At 38.7% G+C, this 20361-nt stretch overlaps 1 protein-coding gene and 1 long non-coding RNA gene across 2 annotated transcripts; one reads left to right on the top strand and one right to left on the bottom strand.

Annotated features, from left to right (window-relative positions):
- Positions 1 to 500: 500 nt before the first annotated feature.
- Positions 501 to 1260, top strand: LOC117088560 (nuclear pore complex-interacting protein family member B3-like; the record flags this gene model as incomplete). The annotated part of the gene is made up of 2 exons (XM_033219829.1): positions 501 to 531; positions 644 to 1260. Coding segments are annotated over exons 1-2 (648 nt in total), but the record flags the coding sequence as incomplete, so codon positions are not given.
- Positions 1261 to 1330: 70 nt separating this feature from the next.
- LOC117087468 lies at positions 1331 to 2154 on the bottom strand. Its single transcript, XR_004438819.1, has 3 exons — positions 2072 to 2154; positions 1874 to 2005; positions 1331 to 1477 (listed from the first exon to the last, which is right to left on the bottom strand). It is a non-coding gene; the product is annotated as an uncharacterized LOC117087468 (long non-coding RNA).
- Positions 2155 to 20361: the final 18207 nt, after the last annotated feature.

Raw genomic sequence — 20361 nt, 5'->3', positions numbered from 1 at the left:
CGATTGTCTTCAGGTACCTCTTCCACCTTCTCCGCCTGATGATTTTCAGACACTGCAGACGCCACCCGAGTGTCTTTGTGCACCTCTTCCACCTTCTCCGCCTGATGATTTTCAGTCACTGCAGACGCCACCCGAATGTTTTTGGGTACCTCTTCCACCTTCTCCGCCTGATGATTTGCAGACACTGCAGACGCCACCCGAGTGTCTTTGTGCACCTCTTCCACCTTCTCCGCCTGATGATTTTCAGACACTGCAGACGCCACCCGAGTGTCTTTGGGCACCTCTTCCACCTTCTCCGCCCGATGATTTTCAGACACGGCAGACACCACCCGAGTGTCTTCGGGTTCCTCTTCCTCCTTTTCCGCCTGATGACTTTCAGACACTGCAGACGCCACCCAAGTGTCTTTGTGCACCTCTTCCACCTTCTCCGCCTCATGATTTTCAGACACTGCAGACGCCACCCGAGTGTCTTTCGGCACCTCTTCCACCTTCTCCGCCTGATGATTTTCAGACACTGCAGACGCCACCCGAGTGTCTTTGTGCACCTCTTCCACCTTCTCCGCCTGATGATTTTCAGACACTGCAGACGCCACCCGAGTGTCTTCGGGTACCTCTTCCACCTTCTCCGCCTGATGATTTTCAGACACTGCAGACGCCACCCGAGTGTCTTTGGCACCTCTTCCACCTTCTCCGCCTGATGATTTTCAGACACTGCAGACGCCACGCGATTGTCTTCAGGTACCTCTTCCACCTTCTCCGCCTGATGATTTTCAGACACTGCAGACGCCACCCGAGTGTCTTTGTGCACCTCTTCCACCTTCTCCGCCTGATGATTTTCAGTCACTGCAGACGCCACCCGAATGTTTTTGGGTACCTCTTCCACCTTCTCCGCCTGATGATTTGCAGACACTGCAGACGCCACCCGAGTGTCTTTGTGCACCTCTTCCACCTTCTCCGCCTGATGATTTTCAGACACTGCAGACGCCACCCGAGTGTCTTTGGGCACCTCTTCCACCTTCTCCACCCGATGATTTTCAGACACTGCAGACACCACCCGAGTGTCTTCGGGTTCCTCTTCCTCCTTTTCCGCCTGATGACTTTCAGACACTGCAGACGCCACCCGAGTGTCTTCGGGCACCTCTTCCACCTTCTCCGCCTGATGATTTTCAGACACTGCAGACGCCACCCGAGTGTCTTTCGGCACCTCTTCCACCTTCTCCGCCTGATGATTTTCAGACACTGCAGACGCCACCCGAGTGTCTTTGTGCACCTCTTCCACCTTCTCCGCCTGTTGATTTTCAGACACTGCGGACGCCACCCGAGTGTCTTCGGGTACCTCTTCCACCTTCTCCGCCTGATGATTTTCAGACACTGCAGACGCCACCCGAGTGTCTTTGGGCACCTCTTCCACCTTCTCCGCCCGATGATTTTCAGTCACTGCTGACGCCACCCGAGTGTTTTTGGGTACCTCTTCCACCTTCTCCGCCTGATGATTTTCAGTCACTGCAGACGCCACCCGACTGTTTTTGGGTACCTCTTCCACCTTCTCCGCCCGATGATTTGCAGATACTGCAGACGCCACCCGAGTGTCTTTGTGTACCTCTTCCACCTTCTCCGCCCGATGATTTTCAGACACTGCAGACGCCACCCAAGTGTCTTTCGGCACCTCTTCCACCTTCTCCGCCTGATGATTTTCAGACACTGCAGACGCCACCCGAGTGTTTTTGGGTACCTCTTCCACCTTCTCCGCCTGGTGATTTTCAGACACTGCAGACGCCATCCGAGTGTCTTCGGGCACCTCTTCCACCTTCTCCGCCTGATGATTTTCAGACACTGCAGACGCAACCCGAGTGTCTTTGTGCACCTCTTCCACCTTCTCCGCCTGATGATTTTCAGACACTGCAGACGCCACCCGAGTGTCTTCGGGCACCTCTTCCACCTTCTCCGCCTGATGATTTTCAGACACTGCAGACGCCACCCGAGTGTCTTCGGGCACCTCTTCCACCTTCTCCGCCTCATGATTTTCAGACACTGCAGACGCCACCCGAGTGTCTTTGTGCACCTCTTCCACCTTCTCCGCCCGATGATTTTCAGACACTGCAGACGCCACCCGAGTGTCTTTGGGCACCTCTTCCACCTTAGCAATTAGAACACTGCCTGACACATAAAAGTGTCCAATAACTATTTAGCAATCAGCATCATTGTTGTCAACATCATCCCCGTCGTCATCATTAGAATCATGCAGTACAATCATATTTAGTAATTTCTAGAAAATATGGTATCCTTGCTACTAAAAGAGCAAGTTATAAAATGTTGAGAACCAATAGGAAAAATGTAAGTAATTCTTAAATCTGAATAGAGGGTATACTGCAGTTCCTTGTACCAAACTTGGAAACTATATGAAAGTTTAAAATTATATCAACATAAAAGTTACCTCAAAAAAAAGTGAGCATAGTAAATACCAATCTGAATTTATTTATATACCTCTATATTAAATACATAATATACTTGCGTATGTGTGTATATACACAAATATCATAGGCACACTCACAAACACACGTCTTAATAGATAAAAATAATAGGCTATCTCATCAGTCAAGAGCGACCACACTTGGTGTGATTTGGAATAATTTTTTGTGTGTTTTCTCAATATATTTTCCAAATTTTAAAATAGATATAAATTATGTTAAAATAGAAAAAGTAGACATTTAAAAAGAAAATTAAAAACTCTTTTTTATGGAAAGTTTTACATAAACAATGACTTCAAAATACAGCCCCTAAGTTTTTATATTTAAATGAAGAAATACCTATCAGACATTTCAAATAATGTTTGTTATCTGAAGAAGCTGGAAAAGTAGATATTCAGAAACTCATGATGTTTAAGACTAAATAAATGTGTTATTGTGTGTGAAGTTTTGGGTTTCAACTTTGAACTCCAGAAGTTTACCACACTCTCAGCTTTAAATAATCATGTAGCTAAAGGAGATTGTGACTTGTGTATCAAATGCCAGGCTTCACTTGATTAGATGAGGATATGTTCAAGGTACTTGGGCAACTTTAATTACAAATTAACACACTGATCAGAGGAAAAGATTTGGCATTGAATACGAAGAACAGAATAGATGAAATTCCAGTAGTGCCTGCTAAAAACCAAAGGAGAATAAGAGAATCATCAGGAGTGAGAAAAAAGAATAAAGCCTCAGCTGGCAGAATCTCAAAAAGCAAATTTAGGTTCCAATGGAGTCCTCATGGCCTGGTTCAGTTTTCTGATCCACAGCACAGATCTTACTGAGCTCCCTGGAGTCAGAATAATCTCCTTCATGAAAACTTTGCTGAAAGATTGTATCCTCTTCAAATGAGAAGGCTAATAAAGATGACTTCCATTCTCCCAAGTAGTGCAGAAAGTACAGATACTAACATTTCTGCAGAAAAACTCATTTTCTCCATGAAACAATAAAAGCACATTGTAGCATATGAATATATCTGAGCACTTTTAACTATTGGACCATTTTCCATATTAATCTATTCCTCTGCTCTTGGGTGTGACAACTAAATAAATATTTAACAGAACTTAAGAGAGTAAACTTGTTCCTAAAGGAAATGAAGTATTGAATACAAAAGTAATTAACAGGAAAAGTTTTGCCTAAATAGAGTGACAGATGAAAAAAAGTAAGCATGTTCTTTAATCTGAATGTCCCAAGCAGATTTCAGTATTGAGTCAGAACAGGATAAATCTATTACTGCAAATGCATTCACTACAAGTAATTAAATATCAAATTCACCATAAGCAGGAAGTAAACTTCCTCATTCCTCATAACAGTAAATGCCTTAGGTGATACTAAAGTCAGTTACTTCAGCAATTCAGTCTAGAGAGGACTCCACATGGCTTCCCTGCTCTACTCAGGGACACAAGTTAATTGCTACCTTTTCAAGGTAGGATGAACTTGCTTTCTCAGTTCCGTTTTCCAGAAAGCATCCAGCATACATTCTATTACCACTCAGTGACCAAGGTTTTATTCCACTTGCATATCTAAACCAGTAACTGCAAAGGGGGAAAGAATTGTATAACTGGCTTAGAATAATAGCCGTTCAACCACTAGGATGCTCAATAATGACCAAAATGAAGGCTCTGCTTACCAGTAAGAAGGGGTATGGTTGTGGGGTAGGCAGCCAGCACTGTCTGCCCTAGGAAAGCTCCAGAGGAAAGCGTAAGACAAAAGCCAAATTCTTTGCCATCCTTTATGAGTCCTATGTTCCTTCTCTGCAGCTTTATCTGCTGCTTTCTGAATAGGCTAAGCACTTAAATTGATCTTATCTTTGAAATTTCAGTCCCTTCATCCTATATTGAATTTTTCACCTCTTTCTTATTTTTATCTTTCAAAGCCTAGTTCAAAGGCAGCTTCATCTGCTTCCCCATAATAGAGTTCATCCCTCCTTTTTCTAGCCTGCCATGGTTTGGGACTTCTCTATTTGGCACTTTTGCTTTCCTGCTTTGTATCAGTCATATCATATATGTCTCTCACCACAGTGGAGTGAGAGCTCCTTGAAAAGAGAAATGTGTCACATTATTCTTTTATGTGTGATTCCGGTGTTTTCAATGTAAAAGGTATTTAATAAACAGCTATAGAATTCATCTAAAAAGTCATCTTTCTGAAATCACTCAGTAAAATTCCACAGTAAGACCCTGATGCTGTCGTCTTCAATTTTTTTAAGGATGGGTAAAAAGAAATCACCTTGAAACTAACTTAAGAGTAAATTCAAATTAGCTGCAAAGATTTATTGCATCTTTTGGTTATCTATTTTAGAGGAATACATTTACATTTTTAAAAATGTCCAGAAGAATCATAATATTAGTCTACGTCATTGAATTTTTGGAATGCTTTTGCAAAGAAGTGAAAAGAATGTTCTTATGTGACTCATCAGATCCTACTCTGACTCTGCTTTCTTCTATTTATCAAGTTTTATTAAGTTTTTATCTTCTTTGAGTTTATTGTAATAATTTTCCTCTCATTTAATAATACAACTTTCAAAATAAGTACCGGTTAAGTCAAATATTGTGAGGTCAGAGAAATTATATAGAACAAAAACATCTAATGAAGTGAGAATCCTAGTTTAAAAGATTTCTGGAAAGGAGACAAACATTTAGACAAAGTCAAAGGAAAAGTTATCTGATTAGCAAAAGTTAAACATGACTCTAAATGTTTTATACTACATCTTGAACCTCTTTCAATTTTACTATGTAATAGAGTTAAAATTAGACTCTTTCTAGCCTTTTTGTGGAATCTTTGAACTTACGAATCTTAATAGGAAGCTGAGTGTGCCTTCCCTGTGAAAGTCAAAAAAGCCAGATCTCAAGATCGGAAGCCACTTCCAGTTAGGGTGTGGCTATGTGCCACAGGGCAGCCCATCAGATGCACTGGGCTGGAACTGTGATCAGGCAGCTGGTGATGCAGAGGGAATCCATTTCTGGATGACAGCAGTGGCAATGGTGCCACCACTATGCCCAGCGTCCACAGGATGCCTTATGAGCTACTGGGTCCAGGGTCCAGAATGGTTAACACCAGGGTCCTCACAGCTGGTTCTGGTGGCCTGGTGTGTCTTTATTCCTGCCTGTTTCCCAACCTGTTTCTCTAGCTTTCTCAGAAATTCTACCAGCATCTCAATATCCATTCAAATTCCTGTTATAAGTGAGTCTCTGTTACCCATGGATAAGAACTATAACCAATATTTTATGTAAATACTTCAAATACAAATGTTCGTATTTGTGTAGTACTGAACAATCTTAAATTGCTTTTAAATCAGTTTTTACTTAAAAATTTCAAAGGTTCTTTTTTCTTTTTTGTTTCTTATTTATGAGGCTAGGCCAAACAGTTTTGACGGTATTCTTTGTCTACAACTTTTGTACATCCCTTTAAAGGCAGAAGTTCAGAAGTGGATATAGAACTCATGTGAAATTCTATAAATGCTAAAGATACAGTCAGTGATTATCACTGCCTTCAAACATCCCATATAGACCAGATAGGTTAAAGATGTTTTTGGATGCTTGAAAGGCCAACTGATTTTTCTTGGTCATCTTTTAAGCAAGCATGGCATTGCATTTTATATGCATGAATATAATCATGCCCTACATAACAACACTTTGGTCAATGATGGGCCGCCTGTGTAACCGTTGTCTCATGAGATTGTAAAGGAGCTGAAAAATTCTCAATACCTAGTGGATGTCATAGCTGTCATAACATCATAATGCACTGCATTACTCATATGTTTGTGGAGACGCTGGTGTAAAACAACCTGCTGCACTGCCAGTCATATAAAAGTGTAACACATACAATGATATATAGTACATAATACTTGATAATAATAAACAACTGTGTTACTGGCTTATGTATTTACTGAACTTTTCGATATTTTAGAATGTACTCCTTCTACTTATAAAACAAAAGTTAAATGTAAGCAGCCTCAGGCACGTCCTTCAGGAAGTGTTCCAGAAGAAGGCATTGTTACCATAGGAGATGATAGCTCCATGCATGTTACTGCTCCTGAAGAACTTCTAGTGGGACAAGATATGAAGGTAGAAGGCAGTGATATTGATGATCCTGACCCTGTGTAGGCCTCAGTTAATGAGTGTGTTTGAGTCTTCATTTTTAATAAAAAAGTTTAAAAAGTAAAAATAAAAAATAAAAATAGAAAGAGGTATAGAATAACGATATACAGAAAGTACTTTTGTGCAGCTATACAATGTGTTTGTGTTTTAAGCCAACTGTTATTACAAAAGAGTCAAAACGTTAAAAAAAAAAAGCTTTTAAGTTTAAAAAAGTTATAGTAAGCTTAGGTTAATTTATCATTAAAGATTTTAAAAATAAATTTAGTGTATCCCAAGTGTACAGTGTTTATAAAGTCTACAGGAGTGAACAATAATATACTGGGCCTTTGCATTAACTCCTATGCAGGAGTACTTTTTTATCTTTCATACTGTATTTTATTGTACCTTTTCTATGTGTAGATGTTTCTATACACAAATACCACTGTGTTGCAGCTGCCTACAGTATTCAGTACAGTAACATGTTGTAGAGGCTTGTAGCCTGGGAGCATTAGGCTATGCCATATAGCCTAGGTGCATAGTAGGCTATACAATCTAGGTTTGTGTAAGTATACTCTGTGATGTTCTCACTACAATGAAATCACCTAATGATGCATTTCTCAGAACATATCCCCATCGTTAAGCGACACATGACTATAAATAATGTATTTCAATAATGGGCATGGCACATTATTTTGTTCTAAATATTCTACATATATCTTTATGTGGGAGTTTATGTTTTTGTACTAAATGCACAGTGTGAAGTCTATTTTTGACCTTCTGCCTCAAGCACCTGAAAGAACAACAAATATTTGAGAAAATTCGTCTGTTTTTAATTCAATGGAACACTGGAACTTCAAACAGCCTAGCTGTTGCTCTCAGAATAAGAACCTTGCTAATTTGTTGGAACTAAGAATTTTGGTATGTTACAATGATACACAAATAAACAATAAATTTCACTTTTTCTATCAGAATTATATGAGAAAACAAACTATTAATAGCAATATAAATTCTTATTGCAAAATTATGAGTAAGGCCCACAAAAAGACAAAGAGGTTATTGTCCATCTGGGCTCTCTCTCAAATCCAGCTGGCTCTATCTCAGAGGTTGCACTTGCCTTCCTCATCATATTCTACACCACACCCCCTCAGTCATCTCTCCTGTCCATTGCCTGCTCTGTGGCCTGAGAGGCTGACATGTTGCAGTTGGCATCTCCTGTGCTCTCTTGCTTGCCAGCTTCATTCGGGCCAATGGAATTGACATGCAGGAGATAACAGAGTGAGAGGAGAAAGGGGATATGGTATTTCTGTCTTGTTCCTTCTCTGCTCTTCTTCTGGCCAGCCTCTTAAAATAACCATTTCCTTCCACAACTACAACTCCCACTGGGCAATTCCTCTTCAATGGTTCCCACTTCCACTGGATTCTGATAACTCCATTTCCTTTCCTAGTGCCTTTGGTCCAACAGGTAGGAAAGACTTTTCCATTTGCTCTGAGTACCTCATAATTACCTGTTTGTTCTTTTAATCTGGCTTCACATCTGAGCAAGAAGTTTCTCAGTTAAATCTCTTCATTTGAACACCCAGGGTATATTCTATTTTTTTTCAAAACCCTAACTGCTTACAGGACAAAACTACCTGATGCCTTTAACATGAATTATGGTCTTGTTTTCATCCTTTCAACTCAGGAACCTGTCTTGTTAACATATTAGATTCATACTTTAGAGAACATGGAATTAAAGCTCCAGGAAGACATGATAAAATCAGATGATAATTTATTAAAATATAATAATGAATATTGTTGTAAAGAGGATTGGAAGCCTGAATCTTCTTGCTGGTTCTTTTTCACTTTTTGCATGAGAAACCAACTTTTATAATAAAAATATTCAAGAGTGTGTTTGCTAAGTCTAGATTCAGACTGAGGGGAGTTCATTACATTATTCAAATATTTGATGGCCTCAGCCTAACAAAGCCCAGGACCTTTTCCACTGCCTTTATATTCTCCAGGGGTACAGGGTAGAAGACCAAGGTAGTCTAGCCCCTGAAAAGTGCCTCACTCTGCACTGCCAAAATTAGTCTCACTGACTCTCTTTTACTAAGTTTTTAAGGCAACAAATAAATGTGACCCCTACCGTGATCAATCCCCTTCCACATACACAGCTACGATTGGTGCATTTCTTCTTTAGAAATTTTTTCATTTATATAATCAAATCATGAGTTAAGGGCTACTCAGTCTCAATAAAGTGATTTTTATTCATTCATGCTTTCCACAAATATGATGAGCATCTTCAGTACATCTGGCAGCTGCTGGGTTTGAGAACATACCCTGAAGAATAAATTCACTCTCTTCCCCATTATGTGGTACTTTCTCATTTTTGATGCCATAAAGCACATTTATATCCTTCATACCAAGCTCTTTAGGGACACCACAGAGTATTCCCCAATCACTGACAATACATTTTTCCTACATGAATATCAAAGAATAACCTAATCAGTGCCAGAGCAGTATAAAATTAAAAAAGAAAATGTTTACAGACCATTTTAAGATTCTAAATATTCTGAATTTTACCAACAAAATAATAATGTTTGGTAATAATTTAACCAAGATTTATCTTTTTAATGTATAGTCTCCCATTTAACTATGAAATGTATATGTACTGGTTGCCATTAGAACTCATAGTTGGTCCAGATGAAATTGTGAACTAGTAAATCTGTCCTCTTCATCTCCAGCTTCATTAAATCATCTATGAAAGAATTGTTCTACTTCATCATGCTGTGCTTCCATATGCACATTCACATACACAGCCAATACCTTGTCCTTCTCTCTGAATTCAGCGGTGTCTTTACTAGCTTACCTGCTTCTCTTGCTCCTCTATACTGCACACTTCACTCAGCAGTAAAAGTGATAACTTAAAAATGTAAATCCGATCAAGTCACTCCCTGGGCTTGAATTCCAGATCTGTCACTTCCTAGCTGTGTGGTCATAAGCAAGGTAGTTCCTTGTCTGTGCTTCCTCATCTGTAAATTAAGGATGTTCATAGTCCTTCCTTCACAGGATTGCTTTGAATATGCAGTGAAGAATCCATGGGGAGGCCAGGCACGGTGGCTCTTGCCTGTAATCCCAGCACTTTGGGAGGCTGAGGTAGGTGGATCATTTGAGGTCAGGAGTTTGAGACCAGCCTGGCCAACGTGGTGAAACTCCATCTCTACGAAAATTACAAAAATTAGCAGGGCATGGTGGCACACACCTGTAATCCCAGTTACTCGGGAGGCTGAGGCAGGAGAATTGCTTGAACCTGAGGGGCGAAGGTTACAGTGAGCCAAGATCACGCCACTGCACTCCAGCCTGGGTGACAGAGTAAGACTGTCTCAAAAAAAAAAAAAAAAAAGAAGAAGAAGAAGAAAGAATACATGAGGAGGAATATTTAAATGAATACCCGGCATAAGTAAACTAGCTATTATTTTAGACTGGCAAAAGTATTTTTTTCCATATTTCCTGTGACATTCCACCTCAGGCAGCAGCTAAGATATTTTATGCGTATTGCCTCAAGGGAAAGAAAATGACATCAAATAAAAGAGAAAAGGTCTTTTGACATGATTGTATATTTAGAAAACCCCATTGTCTCAGCCCAAAATCTCCTTAAGCTGATAAGCAACTTCAACAAAGTCTCAGGATACAAAATTAATGTGCAAAAATCACAAGCATTCTTATACACCAGTAACAGACAAGCAGAGAGCCAAATCAGGAATGAACTTCCATTCACAATTGCTTCAAAGAGAATAAAATACCTAGGAATCCAGCTTACAAGGGATGTAAAGGACCTCTTCAAGGAGAACTACAAACCACTGCTCAGTGAAATCAAAGAGGACACAAACAAATGGAAGAACATACCATGCTCATGGATAGGAAGAATCAATCTCGTGAAAATGGCCATACTGCCCAAGGTGATTTATAGATTCAATGCCATCCCCATCAAGCTACCAATGAGTTTCTTCACAGAATTGGAAAAAACTGCTTTAAAGTTCATATGGAACCAAAAAAGAGCCCGCATTGCCAAGACAATCCTAAGTCAAAAGGACAAAGCTGGAGGCGTCACGCTACCTGACTTCAAACTATACTACAAGGCTACAGTAACCAAAACAGCATGGTACTGGTACCACAACAGAGATATAGACCAATGGAACAGAACAGAGTCCTCAGAAATAATACCACACATCTACAGCCATCTGATCTTTGACAAACCTGAGAGAAACAAGAAATGGGGAAAGGATTCCCTATTTAATAAATGGTGCTGGGAAAATTGGCTAGCCATAAGTAGAAAGCTGAAACTGGATCCTTCCTTACCCTTATACGAAAATTAATTCAAGATGGATTAGAGACTTAAATGTTAGACCTAATACCATAAAAACTCTAGAAGAAAATCTAGGTAGTACCATTCAGGACATAGGCATGGGCAAGGACTTCATGTCTAAAACACCAAAAGCAATGGCAGCAAAAGCAAAAATTGACACATGGGATCTAATTAAACTAAAGAGCTTTTGCACAGCTAAAGAAACTACCATCAGAGTGAACAGGCAACCTACAGAATGGGAAAAAATTTTTGCAACCTACTCATCTGACAAAGGGCTAATATCCAGAATCTACAAAGAACTCAAACAAATATACAAGAAAAAAACAAACAACCCTATCAAAAAGCGGGGAAAGGATATGAACAGACATTTCTCAAAAGAAGACATCCATACCGCCAACAGACACATGAAAAAATGCTCATCATCACTGGCCATCAGAGAAATGCAAATCAAAACCACAATGAGATACCATCTCACACCAGTTAGAATGGCAATCATTAAGAAGTCAGGAAACAACAGGTGTTGGAGAGGATGTGGAGAAATAGGAACACTTTTACACTGTTGGTGGGATTGTAAACTAGTTCAACCATTATGGAAAACAGTATGGCGATTCCTCAAGGATCTAGAACTAGATGTACCATATGACCCAGCCATCCCACTACTGGGGATATACCCAAAGGATTATAAATTACTCTACTACAAAGACACATGCACACGTATGTTTATTGCGGCACTATTCACAATAGCAAAGACTTGGAATCAACCCAAATGTCCATCTGTGACAGACTGGATTAAGAAAATGTGGCACATATACACCATGGAATACTATGCAGCCATCAAAAAGGATGAGTTTGCGTCCTTTGTAGGGACATGAATGCAGCTGGAAACCATCATTCTTAGCAAACTATCACAAGAAGAGAAAACCAAACACCGCATGTTCTCACTCATAGGTGGGAACTGAACAATGAGATCACTTGGACTCGGGAAGGGGAACATCACACACTGGGGCCTATCATGGGGAGGGGGGAGGAGGGAGGGATTGCATTGGGGAGTTATACATGATATAAACGTCATGCACATGTACCCTAGAACTTAAAGTATAATAATAAAAAAAAAAAGAAAAGGCTTTTGAAACTCTTGGCAGAGGCATTTGTTTGTGAAAACAAAAAGACCTTTCAAGTTTCAAAACCTTTCAGGGGCATAAAGTTTATACTGTAAACAGTATGATTTGGGAAGGAAAACAGATGAAAGGACATACAGCCCAACCCTAGACTAGACAAACTTTCTCTGGTCAGGAGGGATTCAAAGAGAACACTGAGAGAAGGCCCCACGCCTCATCCTCACCAGCTGGGCTAAGTTCTAGAGGGGAAAAACAGTCTAGGTATATTTGAGAAATCTGAGAACAACGAGGAAGACTGTCTCTTAAATAGAACTTGAGATAGTTATAAAGCCTTAGCGTTTTCTGAGTCCAGCATGGTGCAAGAGTAAGGAAGAAGAAAAGGCTGCATGTCACATCTCAACAGAGGAGACAAGACCCCTTAACGTTCCTCTCATCTCTAGACCACCATGAGAAAGCAACCAAATACGTCTTGTGTTTCAACAGAGACACAAACAGAGGAGACAAGGGGCATCTACAGAGTCCCTATGGTTGAGGCGACAAAAAGAAGCAGTTTGCAAGGTTCATAGCCAAGGATCAGATAGAAAAAGTATGCCTCAACGAATACCAACATGGAGAGATGGAACTGGCTACACACCTTTCACCACCCCCGGCCCAACACCAAATGTCTTGGTGTGATAGAAGAACTCCTCCTAGGATGACTGACATTACTACATATTTTACACTGAGTTGAAGGGATTCTCAAAAAGATAAGTCCAGCTATGGAAACATAAAACTATCTGCCTGTCTTAAATGCCTTCCCATTTCCCTTAAAATAAACTGCAAGCTTCTTACCTTTGCCTACCAGCAATGCATGATCAGGCTCCTGCCTCCCTCTCTAATCTCGTCTCATGCCTTTTTTTCCTTTTGTCAGTACATGCCAGCCACTCCAGCTTTCTTCCTCTTCTGAGACTTGGGAAAGTCCTTTCTCAAATTAAGGCATTTGCATTGGTTGCTCCTGTGCTCTTGTCTAGACCATTCTAAGCCTTTTGGGGAATCATCACAACTGTCTTCTCCTCAAAGAAGACTTTCCTGACTTAAACTTCTCCGTATCTTCTCATGCTGTTTCATCCATACTACTTAATGCTTGTTTATTTACTCATTTACTTATTTACTTTTTCTCTAATCTCCCTGAGGCCTGCAATCTTTTCCATCTTATCCTTTGCAAAGTCCTCCACATCAAGCACATTTTCTGGCATACAGTAAGTGCTTAAAAATATTTGTTAAATGAGTGAGTGAATGTTTTCCTTCATCCAACCACAGTAAGGAAGTTCACACTGTAGTAATAGCAGTAGTAACAATATTTTATCCTTTTAATTAAAACAAATTATTTTGAAAAGAAATCTCAAAAGATATTTTCTATCCAAACTATATAAAGTACATTAGGTGTTCAGAGATCCCCAAGACCACCCTCAGATTCAGTGATTCAGTAGAAGGACTCACGGAACTCAGCAGAGCCATGACACAGATACAGCCAACTATAGCAGTGTAATAAGAGGATACAGATTAAAATCTGCAACAGGAAAACATAATATAGGTGCTGGTAATTGTGAAAAAAAAGTTGAATTTCTGGAGCCCAAAAGTAAAAGAGAAAACTCACGGGCCCTTAATTTACAACCCAAAAGTTGTACATGTTGATTAAAAGGAATCCCACATGGTTTCTTCCTCTACATAATCTGAAACACTATGATGTGTCAACAGCATGGACACGAACACATGATTATTTACATCCAGCCTCAATCCAAAAGAATTCGACAGGAGTTGTTTTTAATAATACAATCATATATACATAAAACGTCTGCAGGAAGCAACAATACAGCGTAGAGTACTGGGAATATTGGACAGATTTCAAGAACCCTGAAAGAACATTCACTGTGTCCAGGGTAGATGAATTCTGAGACTCATTTGGAATCAGGTAGGTGAGGGAAAGATGACTTCTGCCTGCCTACCTTGTGTGTCCCTTCTTCAGAGACACAGATCTACAATATCCAGAACATCAGAAAGCTCCCTACACTCAGAAGTTCTGTTTGAAAATAACTGATGCTATTTCACAATTCATTCCCTTGCTATCCTACTCTCAAGTTTCACTCCTTTCCCCACCCATTTAGGAATGACAGTTTCATGTAATACTATACGGCCAAAAGTAGAAGAGAAACCAACAGTACATTAAGGCCTGGGGTGTAAAGTTAACAGTAGAAAGCAGGAGAAATGTTAAACAATTGTATACATGGTACAAGAGAAAAACTGCAGATTCCTTCAAACCACTTCTGAATAAATTATCTTGCACAATTCAAGATAATCAGAAAGTAGAAGAAGGATAAGCCTTAGTCTGGAAGAGCCACAATCAATAGATGTCCCCTGATACTATCCCTTTGAGTACAGGATGAGTTCATCAAGCAGCCTGAGATCTAAAATGAAGCATCAGGCACTCATGATGATTAGAGGAGTAAAAACAGATTCCATTTTGCTAATGGGTAGTTGCAATAAACAACCATCAGGGACTTTCTCCTCTTTCAACTACTCTAACATCCCTTCAGCTGCATTATTCCCACTAATTTTACAGAACCTACTTCCTCTTGAATGAATAACTTAATAATGTAAGCCAGACCTTGAACTAGAAAATAATGTTCTTTTTTTTAGACGAATAAGAAAAATGTTAAAAGCCAAAGTGCCGTGGTAAAATATGAAACTGTATGTCCACCTGTGAGGTACAGACTCTGCACTGCAGAAATCTAAACTATTGATATGGAAGTCAAAAGTGAAATGCTTTCCAAAGGCAAAGCAAAATAACAAAGAGAAAAACTATGAAAAAGAAAGAGAAGTAAAAGACAGAGAAAAAAAGGATTCAATTTACTAATAATTTGTATTGTTAAACAGTAGAACAGAATACATAAAATATAAAAAAACAAATATACAATTGAGCAAAAACTGTCCTAAATTTTTAGATACAGTTCTGAGAAGTCTCCACAGAAATTACTCTGAGTTGTTGTGAGAGCATGCTCTGTGTTTGGTGCCTGCCCTCCAGAATGTAGCCAAAAAGCAGATGACCACAACTTGAGTAATAAATGTAGAATCACTGGAAAGTCTTTACCTCAATCAGAAGAGCTCAAATATTTCTTGACTCTTAAGCTTATTAAAAATCTTCATTAGAAAGGAGATAAAGCCAGGCATGGTGGCTCATGCCTATAATCCCAGCACTTTGGGAGGGGGAGGCAGGAGGACCACTCGAGTCCAGGAGTTCAAGATCATCCTGAGCAACATAGTGAGACCTCATCCCTACAAATAATAATTTCTTTAAAAATTCGTTGGGCATGGTGGTGTGCACCTGTGGTTCCAACTATTTGGGAGGCTGAGGGAAGAGGATCACCTGAACCCAAGAGGTCAAGGCTGCAGTGAGTCATGACCACACCACCACAACCCAGGCTGGGTGACAGAGTGAGACCTTGTCTCAATCAAAAAAAAAAAGAAAGAAAAAGAAAAAGCAGATAAAAATCTATTCTATCTGTATATGCAGTCTTGTATGCATAGTGTCATGAGAAAGAGATCAATTTCAGATGCAAAAGAAATAAGATAATTTTTAAACACTGAAAAGGGGTTAGAGAATACAATAAAGCCTCCCTATGTAGTTGATCAGCAGCAGCAACAGCATCTTCATTGCAGCTCTCTGAACAGTTTAAACATATCACAGTAGACAAATGATAAGGAGGTAAGTTTGTGTGTCACAGATAGAAGGCTGCCATCTGTCTTTAGTTCTAAAGATCTCAAGGGCCTGTTTTCTGAATGAGACAAAGGGAAATGTTATAAAGATTATTAATGTCATAGGTGATTAACTTCTTTGGTTCTAATAATGTTACTAACGAAAAAAGAGCAAACTAAGGTTGACCTATGATGTTGCTACAACACAAAATGGCAGAGGTATTGAGGCAAGATGTATATCAGTTTGAGGGCAAAAAGCTGTGACATGAAATTCTGCTCCCAATCAAGTTGATAGTGATGTGCAAAGACAAAAGGAAGACATTCTGGTATATTCAAGCCTTCAGACAGTGTACAAGTCACACACCCTTCCTAAAATAAAAACTTATTTCAAAATGTTTTGTAGAGGGAGTAGTAAATCATATCAAAGGACTTAAGAATGAAAAAGCCATCACATTTAAAAAATCCTAACCAAGACTAGGAATAAGGGGAAAAAATAAAGAAGAAGCAAAGTTCCAGTATTTGTAGGTGATATGATTGTCTCTCCGGAAAGCCCAGCATGATCGACAACATGAAACAAAATTCAAATAAAAGCTCACTAGAGGAGCCAGTCTAAGTAATAGTATTAACATACACAGATATTTCCAAATCTTTTATTTTACACCAGAAATAACAAGTTTTAAAAATCAAGGAAAAAATTCACCATTCTCAAAATCAAAATTTATATCAGATGCCTAAAAATAACAGTACAACACAAATATGAAACCTTTATGTAGAAAACCACCACAGTCATTGAGGATTATAAATGCTAACATGAAATGAAAACCTATTCCATCTTCTTTAAAGGAAAGAGTGAAGGAAATACAGATTATCTCTTAAATTCCCCCAGACAATGAAAATTATTGTTAAGCATGATACTGCAGGCAGAAATGACAAAGGAAAGCACTGAAATATATAACAGTATTAAATATTGTAATATCTGTGCATCCAAAAACTCCATAAGCAAAATAAAAGGTACATACAAATGAGGAAATAAATACGTACAGCCTATATGGCCAGCAAATAGATAGTGGCCTTAAATGCATAAAGAGCACATACAATTCAATATAAAAATGAATATCCTAATAGAATAATAGGTAAAAATACGAATAAACCATCCATAATAGATGAAAGTTAATGGCAATTATGAAAAATTATTCAAGTTTATTGGTTTTCTGGGGGGAGAAAGTTGATTTAAAGCTCTTCTCTTATGATCCTCCTTATCATTCTTCCATCAAGAATGAGTTAAAGTCTAAAAATTTTACTGCACTCCCAAGGAAGAGAAGTATTTCAATTCCAACAGTACCACAACCACAAGGACTGATCTTTCAAAAGATTAAAATGTTCAACAAATATAAATATTATGCCTTTTCTACTTTCTTATTGATTGATAAGCATGCTAGGTTACATCCATATGACAAAGAAAAACAGCTGCCCCAACCTGTTCTTGTGTGTTTGTGCGTGTGTGATGTGTGCAAGTGCATCTCTCTATATTTGGACATTCATTCTCAGGAGCCTGGCAAAAGTACACATGGCTTGAGAGCTGCTTTCCCTGACAAGATACAAAAATACATGATGCTTTAGATATATAGTTACCAAATAAACAGATAATGTGCCATTTTACTAAGGGGGAAGAATCTACAGATAGCATGATGTAGAAAAAAATATACATAGATAGAATGGCTGAGTGATTAAATAGTCGATATCAAAAAGTCTCAAAACATGTACACCAAAATGTTAACAATGCCGTGTTTCTGCCTGATGCTGTCATTCTTTCATCATCCTACTTCTGATTCATACATGGATTCTCTTTAACATCCCAGAGCTGTTCCCATCTCGAAATGATTTTGTTAAAATGGTTATTTCTCTGTATCTGGTATACTGCACTAACCGGACCTTCTTTTCTTAAATTGCCTTCAGTATAACTAGGACATTCTGGAACTTTCTAGTAGTAACCAATGTTTATTAAACTTTCACTATGCCTTAATAGTTCAACCACTTGTATTAAGTAATGAACGTATTTATTCATTATAGCTGCCTACCAAGGTTGATACTAATATTATTGTCTTTATTTTTATATACATGAGTAAAGTGAGACTCAGAGAAGTTAAATAACTCTAGATTGTAGGATTGAAGACAGGATTTGAACCAAGATATTTCTGATGTAAAAGTGCGTGCATCGTTTAACCTCTGCAGTTACGATTCTTCTCTTTTCTCTCCATGATCCTATATCCGAGAACGGCTTTTTCTCTTTACTCTCTCCTAGGTGCTTACATTGCACACAATTCTAGGAGTTTTGGCAATGTGTCCCCCAGTTTTAATGTGACTGAAATGTCATATACAGTGATGGTGTTAGACAAAATGAAAGCAATTTACAGAATGAATATTACCTCTAAAAGTGCTATACAGATGTCACTAATTCATATTCTTTCCTGAGTTACATCATTATGTAGGAAAGAAGCCTGGGGTTTTACACATAAAAAAGATGTTTGTTAATCATCTATTTTTACTCCAGGCTGGACACTGCTGGGTATGGGAATGTAATTTAGGTAAAATCAGAGTGATCTTTTCACTCACAGAGCTTGTAGTTGGGTGGGTGTCTGTTTTTACGCCACTCATGTTTTATGCGTACTCCCATAGTACTTATTATATATCTCTATTATGGTAATTCATGTTTCAGTAAATATTAATTCATTTCTGAATTTCTCAAAGACAGTAACAATGTCTTGTCCATCTTTGTTTACCCACAAAACCTAACATTATGCTTGATACCAGGATATATTCAATACATAAGCAATGATATTTTTACATTCTTCAACTATAGTGTCTAATATGATAGAGGCCATGTCATAGGCATGAATGCTCTCAATGTAACTAAGATCTCTCACATCCCTAGTTTGGGGTAGAAAATATAGTGATATGAATTTTAACAATAAAATTAATACAGCTGCCAGCCTACATTTTGCCACTCTGAGAAAGGTCTTCTGGAATTCCTGTGGTGTGACCTCCCAGAAAAATATGTCTCTTTATATCATTTTATTCTAATTGCCTTCAAAACAGGCTATTGCAGAGCTCCCTGAGGCTTTAGAGTCTCAGTCAATGCACAGCACGTTTCTAACTCTCCAAACACAGCTTCCACCTCCTTCAAAACATTGCCAAGCCAGTGGCCAAAGCATCAGCAAGACATCACAATAGCTGGTAAGTTTTACAAACACCTCACAAGAAGTGGGAAGTAGAATCCTCTATTTGACCAATCCCATGCTGTTTCTCTCTGCTTCTGCCACAATTTCACCATGATTCAGTGAAGGAAAAGTAAAGATAGCTGCCCCCTCAATGTGAAATTCAGCAATGAGCACCCCATGCCACCGTCAGCCTCAGATCCCACAGCTCTCCCGTATTAGATATTGACCATTCATCCAACACATACCAAGGAGAAACAGCTGAGTCGGAGACTCAAGGAATTTAGAAATGGCTAAAGAAAAACTTTTCTTTTTATTTTTAACTGATTAAATTCCATCTCTTTCTCTTTTAAAAATACCTAGTTCCCATAGATTTAGCTCTGTACACAATCCTAGGAGTTTTGGCAATGCGTCCCCCCGTTTTGCTAGAATATATAATTCTCTGTAATTCTTTCTGGATAAATTTTTCCTCAGGAACTGAAAAAATATATATTTTGGATAAAGTTGATCAAATATTTGCCCACAATAGGGCCTGTATTAGTAATTAGGATAATTGGGTTCAAACTAGTTTTTTGTTACATGAAAGAGAACATCAACTATCTCTCAAAAACTATTACAAATTTTCAAAATATAACATATTTTAAGTAGCTTGGTTTTTTAAAATTATTACCATAGGTTAACCATTCTGATTATAAAAGAAATATATATTCAATGAAAAAAATAGAAAACAAAGAAAAGCAAAAAACTTAAAATTATTCATGATCTTACCACTTAATGATAGCAACTCAAAGTCTTAACATATTTCTTTACTGTCTATAAGGTAAACTACCACCAATACTCAAATTTTCAGACTGCTCTAATAAACTCAGGGTAGGGTAGACAGGATTTTATTTCCGAGAACATTTGAAGAGATTCCTAGGAATAAAGCAAGGATATATCCTAAGAAAGGAAGGAGTCACAACCAACTAGACCTACTAACAAAGCCAGTAGTCAGCCAAAGTGACACCAGGTCTATCATGGAGATAATCATTCATGTCATCCTTTGGTCCAACTCCAATGAAATCCCACGGAGCAAAACGCTACAAAGGAATGAATGAAGACTATTTTCTCCAGTATCTCAGAAAAGTATTGGAGATGCAAGATTGTTCTAATTGAATTCCTTTCTAGCTGACTACAACACAATAAGGCATCCTCTTCATTTCAGCAAAAACAGGTATGGCTTTGGCATCTACCTTTGGCAGTAAGGGTTCCAGAACTCTTGAGCAGCAGTGACACTTCAAAAGCTCTACCGTCATCAGCAGCACAGGGGACTCCAGAAAATAAAAGAGAGCACTTTGTGGGTAGGAGCAGGGTCCTGTTGGAGACAGG

The sequence above is a fragment of the Trachypithecus francoisi genome, unplaced genomic scaffold, assembly GCF_009764315.1.
Source record: "Trachypithecus francoisi isolate TF-2019V2 unplaced genomic scaffold, Tfra_2.0 Lachesis_group10, whole genome shotgun sequence".
Taxonomy (NCBI): Eukaryota; Metazoa; Chordata; class Mammalia; order Primates; family Cercopithecidae; genus Trachypithecus; species Trachypithecus francoisi.
Note: the sequence above shows the minus strand (reverse complement) of the source record. Positions and strands in the feature narration are given on the sequence as shown.